Source organism: Pagrus pagrus (assembly GCF_965226575.1).
Source record: "Pagrus pagrus genome assembly, chromosome: 18".
Lineage (NCBI taxonomy): Eukaryota > Metazoa > Chordata > Actinopteri > Spariformes > Sparidae > Pagrus > Pagrus pagrus.
Window position 1 is genome coordinate 18097548 of NC_140202.1, and position 12614 is coordinate 18110161.

Sequence of the window (12614 nt, forward strand, 5' to 3'; positions counted from 1 at the left end):
ATGGAGCCTGTCCCACCCTTGATATTGCTGCACACACATTTGTCCCAGGGTCTCTGCTGACCCGTGTTTGAACGATTTGAAAAAACAAGCTAGCAGCTCTGACCTTTGCAGGGATTAAGCAATTTTATTGCTTGCCTCCTTGCATGCAAAATAAGTTCCCCTTGACACTATTTTGCAGGGGCACCATTGCTGCATCATGGGCTCTATCGTACACCTCCTGGCGTAAAGTGGCGCACAGTGCAACCTTTCATTGCTAGGTTCAGACCCACGCAATTGTCATTTTTGCCCACGTTGTGTAAATAGCAAATGTACTTGCGCTCATCTGTGCATTGATGCTGCATTGCCATCTTTAGGCAGCAGCACGATTATATTTATCTTTTAGTTTCTCCCCAACACTGTGTACAGCAGTCTGAAGTGAAAGTCTCTTGAGCAATTGAATTTGTCTGAGCAGTACGAGGGAATGCCCTCGAATCATAACTTGATTTATTTAACTAAAATAAATATTTTGATATCACCCATGGCAAGCAAAATGTCTCCAGTGTCTCCTCGTGTCTCCCGTTGGGGTATGTTCTGATTTTGGTTTCTGGTTTCTTGTTTGATTTGAACTTCTGCTTTTTGGTTGAACTTTGTTTAAGTTTTAGTTGCTACTTTGTTTTTGGTTGGTTTAGATTTCTTGTGTTTTGTACTTTCAGCTTTATTTAAATAAAGCTCACTTTTGGTTCCCCTATTTCCTGCCTCCTGTGTGTTGTCTGCGTTTGGGTCTTCACCTCGTCTAACGCAGCGTAACACAAAAGACATCCATTGTTTATAATAAATGTGTTGCATCACTACTTTTGTTCTATTGTTTGGATGTCGACTTTCCCTTGTTATGCATTTGGTTCCAAGGAAATGCCCAGGAAACTTATCACAAATGGGAGCGCAGTACTGTACAATATACTCTTAGGTATATAGACCAATCAGTCATACTAATGAATCAAGAAATCCATCAAATAAGGCATGCGGTTTTGATTCTTATCATTTCAAGAAGTGGGGAAGGGGTGGATGAGAAAAGGCGGAAATATCTGTGTTGCAGCACCAGGAAGTCTTTTTACAGAACATCGCCGTTATTTGATTAACTGCACGCTAACTGCTTCCTCCTGGCTTTCAGGGCTGCCACCTGTTGGAGGTCATTACAAGTTCAGCATTCAGATAATGGGCTTTTGCCTTTAAAATATGGCTACGGGTTACTGTGTGATGATTACAGTTCTAAGGTATTCATTGCAGAAATACTGTATCATGAGGGTGTTTGTCAACGTCTGTGTGTGGTTCGTACAGGACATGGCAAAAGCGGAAATTCTGCGTTGCAACATAATTTCAAGGAAGCTCACATCATGGTCATGCATTTACTGCATGATAATCATATGAACATGACAAACCAGATCAGATTTCATATATTAGATACTGCTTTCAAGCCCTTTGTCTATTTGAATCAATGCTAACTTGAGAATGTTCTTCATCCTAATGGTGTCTCCAAGATAACTGTCAGTCCTCAGATAAGAGCTGATAATCGCAGGCCTGATGATTGAGCCGCCAGACACTGACGTCTATTTGAGCGCATTCGCATCTGATAATGCAGTTTGTCTATTATAAATCTTAGTTTGGTAGATTAGGAGGAAACTGCAGGGTTTGTATTGACATCACACAGGGGCGGAGGATCTGAGAGACACGATACAAGACGTCAGGAGAGCAACAGTGGATTATGAGCGTGTGACGTCAAGACAATTCCAACAGGGTGATGTGTTTGATTTGTTGTTTTGGACTGAGAACTTTGGAATTGTGTCAAATCTGCGGAAACTAAACACACTCAGGAACGTCTACACGCCAGAGTCTGATTGTGGACACTTTAAGAAGATATGGCATGTTTTCAAATGTCTTGTAGTAGCCCAGTGTTTTCCCTTAGAGAGGGGCTTGATCATCGACTGAACGGAGAAGCAGCAGGAATGTCAAATGCACAATTTGCATAAATGTTTCTCTTCCCTTTAGTTTGATCCTGACAAAATTAAAAATTGTTTCTACCAGCCGCTCAGGCGTAAAAAACAATTTTGAAAAATGGATCCGACATGATTAAATATGATCCAGGAAGCAGTGCTCACAAATTGCTCATGCGAGGCAGCGACAATCAGGTTAAACAGCAGAAACACATGAATCACATTACAAAAATCTATAGGGAATGTGTGATGCAGGAATTTTCTTGTCCGATTCAGTACCTGGTCAAAGGGCTTTACGCTGTTTTATTATGCAGTGTCTCTGCCTTAACATGTTTGCAGGCATATTAGTAGGAATTTTGACCGTGGTTTCAGATTTCTCATAGTGGCAGGCTGGCCAAACTGGATGTGTGAGCAGCGTGTGTGCGAGGAGTACTGTAACATCTTGCTTTTCATTTTGGCATCCATGTTAACAGGTTAGAGCAGCCAAGCTGGCTGCGTGAGTCTTGCTTCTCACTGTAGACAGTCATATCCACATCGTACCAGCATTTCACAACAGTTTTAATCTCTGTATCTGTAGAATAGGTCACAGACATTAAGAGAGTACACACAACAGGTGAAGGGCAGTTTGTTTTTCTTGCACACTCTCCCTCCCTCTCTTTACCCCTCCTGTTCTTTTAAAGGAAAGCCATGTCATCATATTTATTGATGAATTATCACAGGCAAACTCCAAGTAAACACATAGGAACGCTGCCTATGTGAACACACACGATTGAGCAGCCGCAGCTCAGCAAGACAGCTGCCAGGCACTACACAGGCATCCAGTGTGGGCAGTGTAACACTGCACTGTGTAAACACTTTACACTTCTGGAGCCATTAAAATGTCATACTTTAGACCTGACTCTGACAGATTTATTCAAGTTAGTAGTAATAATATAACAATGAACACAGCGCAGGGCAGTAAATGGACTCATTTGTTTCTAATGCACAGTGTACAGTGCATGAATAACTACTTCCCATAACATGAAGCGGCTTTCATCATGGACCAAGCACTTAACTACACTTTTGTATATTTGTGCCAAACCGCCACAGTATAGGGGTCATTGTTCAGCAGCTGGACACAGCTGACTACACACTCTGTTGATTGATGCACGTAGTACGAAATAAAGTTCGCAAACGCAAGTTCTGCCTTGTTAGCAGCATGTGCTGAGGTTACCGCATCGTAAACCCATTGTGCCTTCACCAAATGGTTTGAGGACTACTTTTTGAAGCCTAAAATTTGGCATTGCAGCTGTCGCCGTCTTGGTTTCTCAGGGGACAGAAGTGCCCATATTTGGATGGGGAAGATGTCCTAACTTGATCTGACTAAAACCCAGAAGAAATTCTGTGGAAGCGACTTGTCAATCACATGGTAGTCACGCACTAAAGCATGTCCTGATTGAAACGAGGGATTGAGACATAAACCCATTGGAAAACCGTTTACAGAGGTAAGAAGTAGGGTCATTTTCTCATAAGCTTACATACAAAAAATTACTTATTTTTGCAACCACTGGAGTTGCTACCTGCTGGCCATTAAAAAGGATACAGGGTCGAGTTATTTCCACATTGGCTATGCTTTTCAGACCTGGAAGCTTCGTCTACTGATTAGCGTGTTAGTCACTCTCACTATGGCTAGTGCAAATGAAATGCTGGATCTGGGGGACCCGCCTGCGTCCTTTAAATAAGTTGCTTGGGAACAATTCAGCCACAACAGTAACAAAGACAGAGTTGTTGACCAGACAGCAGTGCAAGTGTCGGCGTTGCCCCACTGTTGTGCAATATGTTTGGGTGCTTTGAATGTTTAAATATACTCCTCCAGTTGCACAAGTTTTATATTTTGCCATTCTCTTATTTTTGGGGAAGTACTTGTTTGGCGTTCATATAATGTAATATCAAGATGTTCAAAAGTTTCCTCATTTTTATAATGAAGAAATAGTGATAGACGTTGTCAGAGGGAAAATGTTACCTCAGTCCCCAGCATGCAGCTTTTATTTGCCTTTGACACTTGCACTGCTGTCTGTTCAAAATAAGTGAAAACAATTGCGTAATCATGCATTTGAGTTTTTGACTTTAACTTCCAGCTCAAGCGATTGCTTCCTGACAACATAGATGTAATCACAACACAATTTTTCAACACTGATGATACAGCAGCAAAATCAAACACCCCCAGATATATTTATCCAATGATAAAACATCAGGGGAGTGAGGATATGCTGTTTATGATCTTTCTAAGAGGTGGACAAACAGGAGAGAGAGGAACACATACAGACTGAAGAATGACGTTTTGGCTGACATCAGTTTAATTACAGTTTCCTTTAAGAGAGCGAGTCAGGACAGGCAGAGTGGAGTAAAGGGAGGGCACTGTTGCAGTGTAGCCAGGCATCTGGATCTTTCACATCTGGGAATACTCAGGAGGAATGGCTCTTCAACCTACAAGGTATAATCTTCATCATATTTATACATTTTGAAATATTTCGCATTGGTATCGATACGTTATCTCTTCTTAAACAACAGAATCGACAACTTACAGTGTGGTTATGTTTTAAAATTATTTTATCGATAATCAATCAATAATCTTACTTTTTAATATATATTGACATAAAGTACAGCTCAAACAAACTCTGACCCATTTCTCTGAAGAAGATTAGGATTACATGTCAGTGGGTCTTTTGTATACATTTTGGTTAAATGTTTATTTTGTACTATGTTGATACAACAAAGGTAGCAGAAAATAGCAGAAAAATTTAACATTAGGTTGACTGCAGTGTGTCATATCTGAGCTCAGTCCCATAATAACATATACTTAAGACCATATATTTTTATAAATGTCAAACATTTAGTTATGACTGTAAAGCACATGATGCAGTTTTCAGCAGATGCTTGTGCAATGATTTTGCCCACTGCTGTGGAGATGGTATCGTTTATGTACCTGAAACAACAAAACAAACTTCACTATGATAATTTTGATGTAGACTTATGCTCCTAACTTGAAGCTTTATTGATTTTTATTGATTCTCAATACATTCAGAAACCTTCTCATGTTTATCATTTAAAAATAAATTGAAATAATCAGTCAGTAAAAATCCAATTTCTGGATGAAAAAGATGATATCAAACAACCTCAGGGGAAATAAGAGCGACCAGAGCCAAGCCTGTCGCTCATTATTGTAACATATAGCAAACACTGTAGGTCATGACTTAGCCACAGGTACAATAGAAAGACTTAACGATTTATGGGTGAAAGCTGGGCTTGTTTGCAATTCAATAATTGCAATAGCAGTAAGATTTAGAGTGTGGATTTGGAGATTTAATAAACGCCGCTCTGTTTCATGATTGGGTGTGTGTATGGCGCTGAAAGAGCAAAGCTGATCAGCTGTTTCAATTACGACAGTAATCGTTCCGTCATGTTGTTAGGGGAGCTGATTTTATTTCAGTGCAGCACAAAGATCACTGCTTGAAAGTGGTACAAGCAGAGATTGTGTTCAACTCTGCTATTGTGGAAACATAAAGATCAAGTCAGGGTTTGACCCTACAATAAACATTTCCACAGTGGGCAAAGGCACATCCAGAAAATACCAAAATAACAACAAATCACACACTGACCCCAACAAATACGAAGAGTAATACACAGGGGATTCATTGATATCCATTGATGATTTCTTGTTTTGTTTGGTATTTTCTTTTTAAAACAAATAAATAATTGATAACAAAAAAATTAACATGCCAGTCATCTACTGAATAAGACAGGTCAATTTTCTTCATATATGTTGTCTTTGTTTGAATGTTATTGTTTATTTAAGGAGTAGTTTCACATTCATTTGAGAGATTGTCTCTTTATGCTAAGTTAGACAGTGGGTGATTTGTTAATGTTTAACAGAACAGGCTTTGTCTGGGGGTGTATTTCAGCTGCACAGATGCTACTGAATGATAATAGATCCCCCCTGAAATCGCCTCCTGTCTGCACAGTTATTAGAGTGGTATTGATATTGTCATCTAACTTAGAAAATGTAAAATTGTCGCTGTTTTGTCAGTGTTTAACTGTCTTTGCTTATGTTCCCCACAGCCTTCCCGGCTTCAGCACCACATCTTTCTATGGAGACCAAAACAGCACCAATGGCACTGACTGTCCTGAAACGGACGCTTGGGGGTGGCTCTACACCAGCCAGCCTGTGTATATCATGGTCATCACTGTGCTGGGAATCATGTTTAATGTGTTTGTCCTGATGGTTTTCATCCTACACAAGAAGGCCTGCACTGTAGCTGAGATCTACTTGAGCAACCTGGCTGCTGCTGACCTCGTCCTGTTGTCCTGTCTGCCTTTCTGGGCTGTCAACATCTCCAACGGTTTCAACTGGCCTTTTGGGGAGTTCCTGTGCAGAGTCGTCAACCTGGGCATTAAGATGAACGCCTACTGCAGCATCTACTTCTTAGTTCTGGTTAGCATAGATCGCTTTGTGGCACTGGTGCATACAATGTCCTATGGTAGAATGCGTAGGCCAAAATATGCCAAACTGGGCTGTATGCTGGTGTGGGGTTTCGGCTTGCTCATGGGTGTCCCCACACTCATCTTCAGGAAAGTGCAACATTTCCCTGAGTATGGTGTACATGCATGCTTCCTGGACTACCCAAGCCACACTCTACAGCTGGTCTGTAATGGGCTGTTGATCATTTTGAGCTTCATCATCCCCATTTTTATCATCTCATTCTGCACTGTCAAGATTATTCAGGCTTTGAGGGTCCAGTCAATAGAGAAGTCCAATGCTGAGAAAACGGAGCACAAGGCCACCACTCTGGTGTTGGCGGTCCTCCTGGCGTTCCTCATCTGCTGGGTGCCATTCCACCTGGTCACCATACTAGACGTGCTGTTCATAGCTAAGGTTCTGGGAGATTGTCACCTTGAGAATGCCCTAGACATCTGCAACCAGATCTTCACCTACTTAGCCTTCTTTAACAGTGTTCTCAACCCCATCCTATACGTCATTGTTGGAAAGAACTTTAGGAAAAAAGTTCGGGAAGTCTTCCACCAGTGGAGCTATAAGAAAACGGCGTCCTCAGACTCTACACGATCAAACCTGTCCACGCTGAAGACTTCTGTATAAAATACTGCTTTCAGAGTGCTCCCCTCAGCAATCGACTTTGCAGAAAGATGACTCAAGTGGACAGTCACTTCATTGTCTTGCACCAATGTCAATGATTTATATGATTCATGATTATGTTCAAAGTGGATTGTGCAGTAATGGGACCAACTGACCTTTGCTTAGAAAATATCTTCAATGAGTCATCCTCTCAAAAAGGCACATTTTAGCTTTAATTGTTTTTAGGAAATGGAAAAATTTGTGGCCGGCCATACAAGGCTTGAATGTATGTTCCCTCCTGGACAAGGTGTTACGGATTGCCAACAAATCTGTTAGTGTTAAATTGTAATATGTCACTTGCCATAAGATGGAAAACCTTACCGCTTACGCTTGTTTACTTACATTTATAACAGCTCCATCACATGCAATAAACTATAGCTGTCTTTTTGCTACAAACATTGGCAAGCGTCAGTATCTCGAATGTACAAGTGGTGTTATCTAAATCAGCCTGGTTGCTGCAAAGTAATTTATGTAGATACAGTTTTCATATTCTGTCTTGTAAATAGTACCAGTATTCTCTGTCCATAACTGTCGAATAAAACATATGTTTCATGGTTGTCTTGTTAAATCTTTATAATGCATTTACATACTAAGTTGGGCAGAAAACCCAGAATATGTGAGAGCCCCAACAACTGCTTGCTAAGTGTTTTCTGGTGTTTCTGACTCATTGTCTGCAGAGTTAAAAACAGGATTTTGTCAAAGAGTTTCCAGTGGTGACACACAAACATGCTCCCTTTCTGCTCGCTGTACAGACACCAGTCGTCTGAATTTACATTTCTGCCCACACCACCATTTAATTGCCCAATGTTGACTCGTTGTGGGCTGTGGGCAAGGGTACACCCCTCGCTGTCCGTGAAATGAAGGCATGTCGTGCCAAACAGGAAACCGTTGTTAGGAGTCAGGCTTCATCACCATTGCCAGGGATGGAAATTCTTGTGGAACAAAAAATATCAAATGGTAAAATGCATGCCAAAAATACAGTTTGACCTCGTTTCATGTACTTTTGTCTGCATTTCAGGATTATGGTACCAGATCACACTTTGCTAAATCTCACTGAAATGGAAGGAGTCTCTGTCCGTCTGTCCTTTAGTTTACCGACCTGACCGTTCATCAGATTGACTTCACACTCTGCAGCTGTATTTTTGAGGACCTAAGGAAGTGCAATATCGAGTGTGAAGTTGTTCTTGAGAAAGCTGCAAGCAGCAGTAACAAAAGGTCAAGTAATCAGCCAGTTCAGAACAGGCATGTTTTGAACAGGCACTGCATTAGGTCTTTTACCTAGAATATAAATTCTTCTTTGTTCTTCTGCATTTTAAAGTGAAATGGAAAATTAAAATCTTCTCAGTTTATTCTCAGTCAGCATGCCTCGTAGTAACGCAGGCAGATGACTGAAGCTTAGAAGCTTAGCAGACTTCAAACCTTAATTAGATAATAAATAAATCATCATTGTGTGCATGAATTTATACTGTATGTGCTCCTAAATCTGCAGGTATGAATATGTGACTCTGGATCTTTTCATTTACAAACATGCTGCATGTTGCTAAGACGCCCCTCTTTGACGACGGCATGTGTGTGCTCTGACTGATAACCACTATTATCCACTCTCCATTAAATCTATTGTCCTTGACACTTTAGATCTCAAATCATGACATGACGTAGTAACACCTGTGTTGACACAGTTAAAAGGTTTTACTGGTATATGTAGTAAAATCCCTGACACTGTGCAACAGCTTTCACCGTGATCAGCAGGTGGGTCATGGAGAGCGCTGAGAGAGCTGAGCTTGTCTGCAACCACACCGATGCATGGGACTGGGTTTACACCATGCAGCCTGCCTACATGTCCATCATCTGTCTTCTTGGAGTGATCGGAAACTCCTTCGTTCTTTGTGTGTTCTGCCTCCAGAAGCGACGCAGCTCTGTGGCCGATATCTACCTGAGCAACCTGGCAGCGGCTGATCTCCTCATGGTCTCCTGCCTGCCGTTCTGGGTGGCAACCATCGTCAACAAGTTCCACTGGAGGTTTGGGGAGCCCATGTGCCAGCTTATCAACATTGTCATTGGGATGAATTACTATTGCAGTGTGCTGTTCCTTACGCTTGTGAGCATGGACAGATACCTGGCTCTTACTAGACCCCTAACCCAGGGGAGGGAGAGACGGGCCTTCTGGGCACGTGGGATTTGCTCCAGTATCTGGATTGCTGGGGTCTTGCTCAGCTTCCCTGCTATCCTCTTCCGCTCCGTCAAGTTCTTCCCTCATCTGGGCATCGACGCATGCTACATAGCGTACCCCCATGAAGGCTGGAGACTGCGTTACAACATGACTGTCAATATAGTAGGCTTCCTTATCCCTGTTCCTATTGTATCCTTTTGTAGTTACCACATCACTAAAGTCATTCAAAGCAGCCAGAAGCTGAGAAAAGGCAGCAGAGGCAGTGTGGAAAGAAAGGCTGCACACCTTGTTCTTGTTGTTCTGGCTGTGTTTATTCTCTGCTGGCTGCCCTACCAGATTCTGGTCTTCTTGGACACCTTGGATCATTATCAGGTCGTTTCTGGATGTACATGGGCGTACATGCTGGACATTGGCAACCAGTTAGCTACTTACCTTGGCTATAGTAACAGCTCATTGAATCCTTTCCTGTATGTGATTGTGGGGAAGCACTTCAAGCAGAGGGCGAGGGAAGTGTTTAGATTTGTGCTGTGCAGGAGGAAACGGCAAGAGGGGAAGTCCAGTCATTCCAATGCCAATCTTACCTCGACTAAACAAACTGAGAGTACTAAAATCTAAATCTATCTACACAGTTAAAGGAAAAGTTTGAACATTCTGAAAAAAAACATAGTTAATAGTTGAGTCTCATTCCCAGGCTGTCAAATATCGATGTTTCGGGTTGGTATTCTGCCCGAAATTCTGACCCAAAAGGTTTTGACTATATTTTGATGACCTGGGAATGAGACTCAGCAATAAACTTTCTTTGTCAAGAGTTGCCTTCCCTGCCTTTTTAAAGGTCAAGTGTGTAGGAGATTGCCATAAATGGTACATGATATCCATAAACATGTTTCAGCCCATACTCATTAGAAAAACAACCATAGGCTGACTGTGAACGTAGCTTATAACAGCCCATATTTACATTTATTGTTAGACAGCGACCTCTGTTGGCCGCAGTAATTATTACAGCAGCAGAGTAGATCAGGTGACGGAGTAGAAAGAGCCACAAAGTCCATCTGTCCATGAACGTAGGACTTTCATCAAGAAGACTACTGTCCATGTTTGAAACCAAAAATCAATGGTGAAATATTGTAGCGTAGTAACATTAACGAAGTATCACCCGCATACAATTATTTAAGTTACATATCTACATATGTTACATACAGAACTACTTATTTTAACTCAAACCACAATGTTTTCCTAGACCTAACCAGAAGTTTTGTTGCCTAAACCTAACCAAACTGTAACAGCACAACGAAGGTCTAGTGCGCCAACTGCTGGTTTGCTGCGGTCATGTCGTTTTGGATCTCCAGAGCACCTTTCGCATTACTTTTTTTTTTTTTTTTTTTCATTTGCATTTCTCACCACTTTATGCCACACACTTTTGTATGGGCTTTAAATCATACAAAGACTAACCTGTTGCCACTTAAATGAACAGTTCAACATTTGGGGAAATACACTCATTCACCGTCCTGCCAGGAGTTAGATAAGAGGTACGATACAATTCTCATGTATGAAAACTACAGCCACCTGCCAGTTAGCTTATCTTAGCATAAAGTCGAGGAAACACCGAAGCTAACTAACTTCCTATTTACTGTTCAGACATAAGAGTGGTATTAATCCTCTGACTCTCTGCAAGAAATTGAAAAATGTTTAACTTTTGCAAGTAATCTGTTATGATGCAAAAGAATTTGGGGGGATTTTTGGACCGATATTTCTGAGTAGTCCATTTTGTCCATATTATGTAAGAGCATTCAAGTTAAACATGTTATAATTCATGTGAAACTAAGCAGCTCCACAGTTTTGTTTGAGATAAATTATCTCCAGAGCTGCTAGTGCCATAATGTTTGCCATTGTAATGTGTTGTGCTTGTGAATCTTGATTTTGATACTATCAAGCTGTTCCACTTCTGTATCTCTTGCTAATCAAAGCCATGGTTGGTTTAATAGAGCTTAATATGTTGCCTTTTTCCAGGTGTTGTCTCAGGCTGTGACTTGCTGAGTTGTTATTCTTAGACACTGGGGTTCGTTTTCTTAAAACACATGTTGCAACCGAAACAGGCTCTTGTTCCAACAGATGTAACATTAGAAAAATATTTGAAGAAATCAATCACTGTGTATTAGCCTGCCACTGTAGTACAACGAAATTTGATTGATCACTATCAATAAATAATGAAATTATTTTAAGTTTTTTCAACAATGAATAAGTGTTATTGTCTTCAATAAAGTATCACCTGCAGCTATTGGAAGGATGGAGTGTCTTTGTTTTGATAAGACAGTTGTTTATCCTGAATGACAATGGGCCACGTGTCTTTTAAGAGGGTCTTAATTCACTCCATGATTCACTTCTGGTGTTATAATTTTGACCATAAAAGGGACGCCTCAGCCTCAATCATACTCATTTTCAGATAACACTTCCTGTTGCATACTGACAAAAAATGCTGTTTATATTTTGTATCGTATCCAATTTGAGTGTTATTTGGTTTCAAGCCATATCGAGTTTGTTGCCATCACAGGATTACACATGAACAAGGATACGTCGGAATAGGGATGAATCAGTTTTTATTACTCATTTAGACAGATAGACAGATAGATAGATAGATAGATAGATAGATCAGTAAAGTGTTCTGAAATTGATTAATTGCCAATATTAACACAGATTGGTGAGTACCACATTCATAACAAGTTAATCTTCTCTTTGGCCTTGAGGAATGTTAAGATTACTGTCTCAGCAATCATATGACTTTTCAAGTAATGGATTTATACTTACTTTTAAATGTATCATCAGTAAAAACAAAGTAAATCTTTCTTTATCTTTTTTAGTGGTGGTGCCGTCAAAGTCATGCAGTTCTATCTTCACTCCTCCACATTTGGTTCACTGCAGTTTCAGCTCGTCTCCAACCCAATTTGACTCTTTGATAAACACGTTGATGTATTGAGGTGCTCGGCCAAGGGTGTAGAGGAATGCGACTCTATATACAAAATGTTCATAGCAGATCTCCCGTCTCCTCTGCTGTGTACCCTTACGTGGAGCACAGTGTACACAGATGATCCAGATGTTCCAGTCTTTGTTCATTAGCCATTTAACCACAGGAGGAACATTTTCATAACACGTACGGTAAGAACTTTTTATTTTCTGTCCTGTTTTTATTTTGAGTACAAAAGTCCAATGACACTTAATTTTACTACCATCACTGGAAGATTGGCTATTTTTTAGTCATTATAAAGCATTTATGAATGCCTTATTCCTTATATTATATTAGATACAACCACCA

General features: G+C 40.6%; 2 protein-coding genes across 2 annotated transcripts; both read left to right on the forward strand.

The window, feature by feature from the left end:
* The first annotated feature begins 4392 nt into the window (after window positions 1-4392).
* Window positions 4393-7643, forward strand: LOC311273860 (B2 bradykinin receptor-like). The gene is made up of 2 exons (XM_084381143.1): window positions 4393-4440; window positions 6066-7643. Exons 1-2 carry the CDS (start codon window positions 4421-4423, stop codon window positions 7099-7101), a joined length of 1056 nt encoding a protein of 351 aa, XP_084237269.1. The 5' UTR covers window positions 4393-4420; the 3' UTR covers window positions 7102-7643.
* A 1250-nt stretch (window positions 7644-8893) lies between these two features.
* LOC311273861 (B2 bradykinin receptor-like) lies at window positions 8894-9922 on the forward strand (the record flags this gene model as incomplete). The annotated part of the gene is made up of 1 exon (XM_084381144.1): window positions 8894-9922. One exon carries the CDS (start codon window positions 8894-8896, stop codon window positions 9920-9922), a length of 1029 nt encoding a protein of 342 aa, XP_084237270.1.
* Window positions 9923-12614: the final 2692 nt, after the last annotated feature.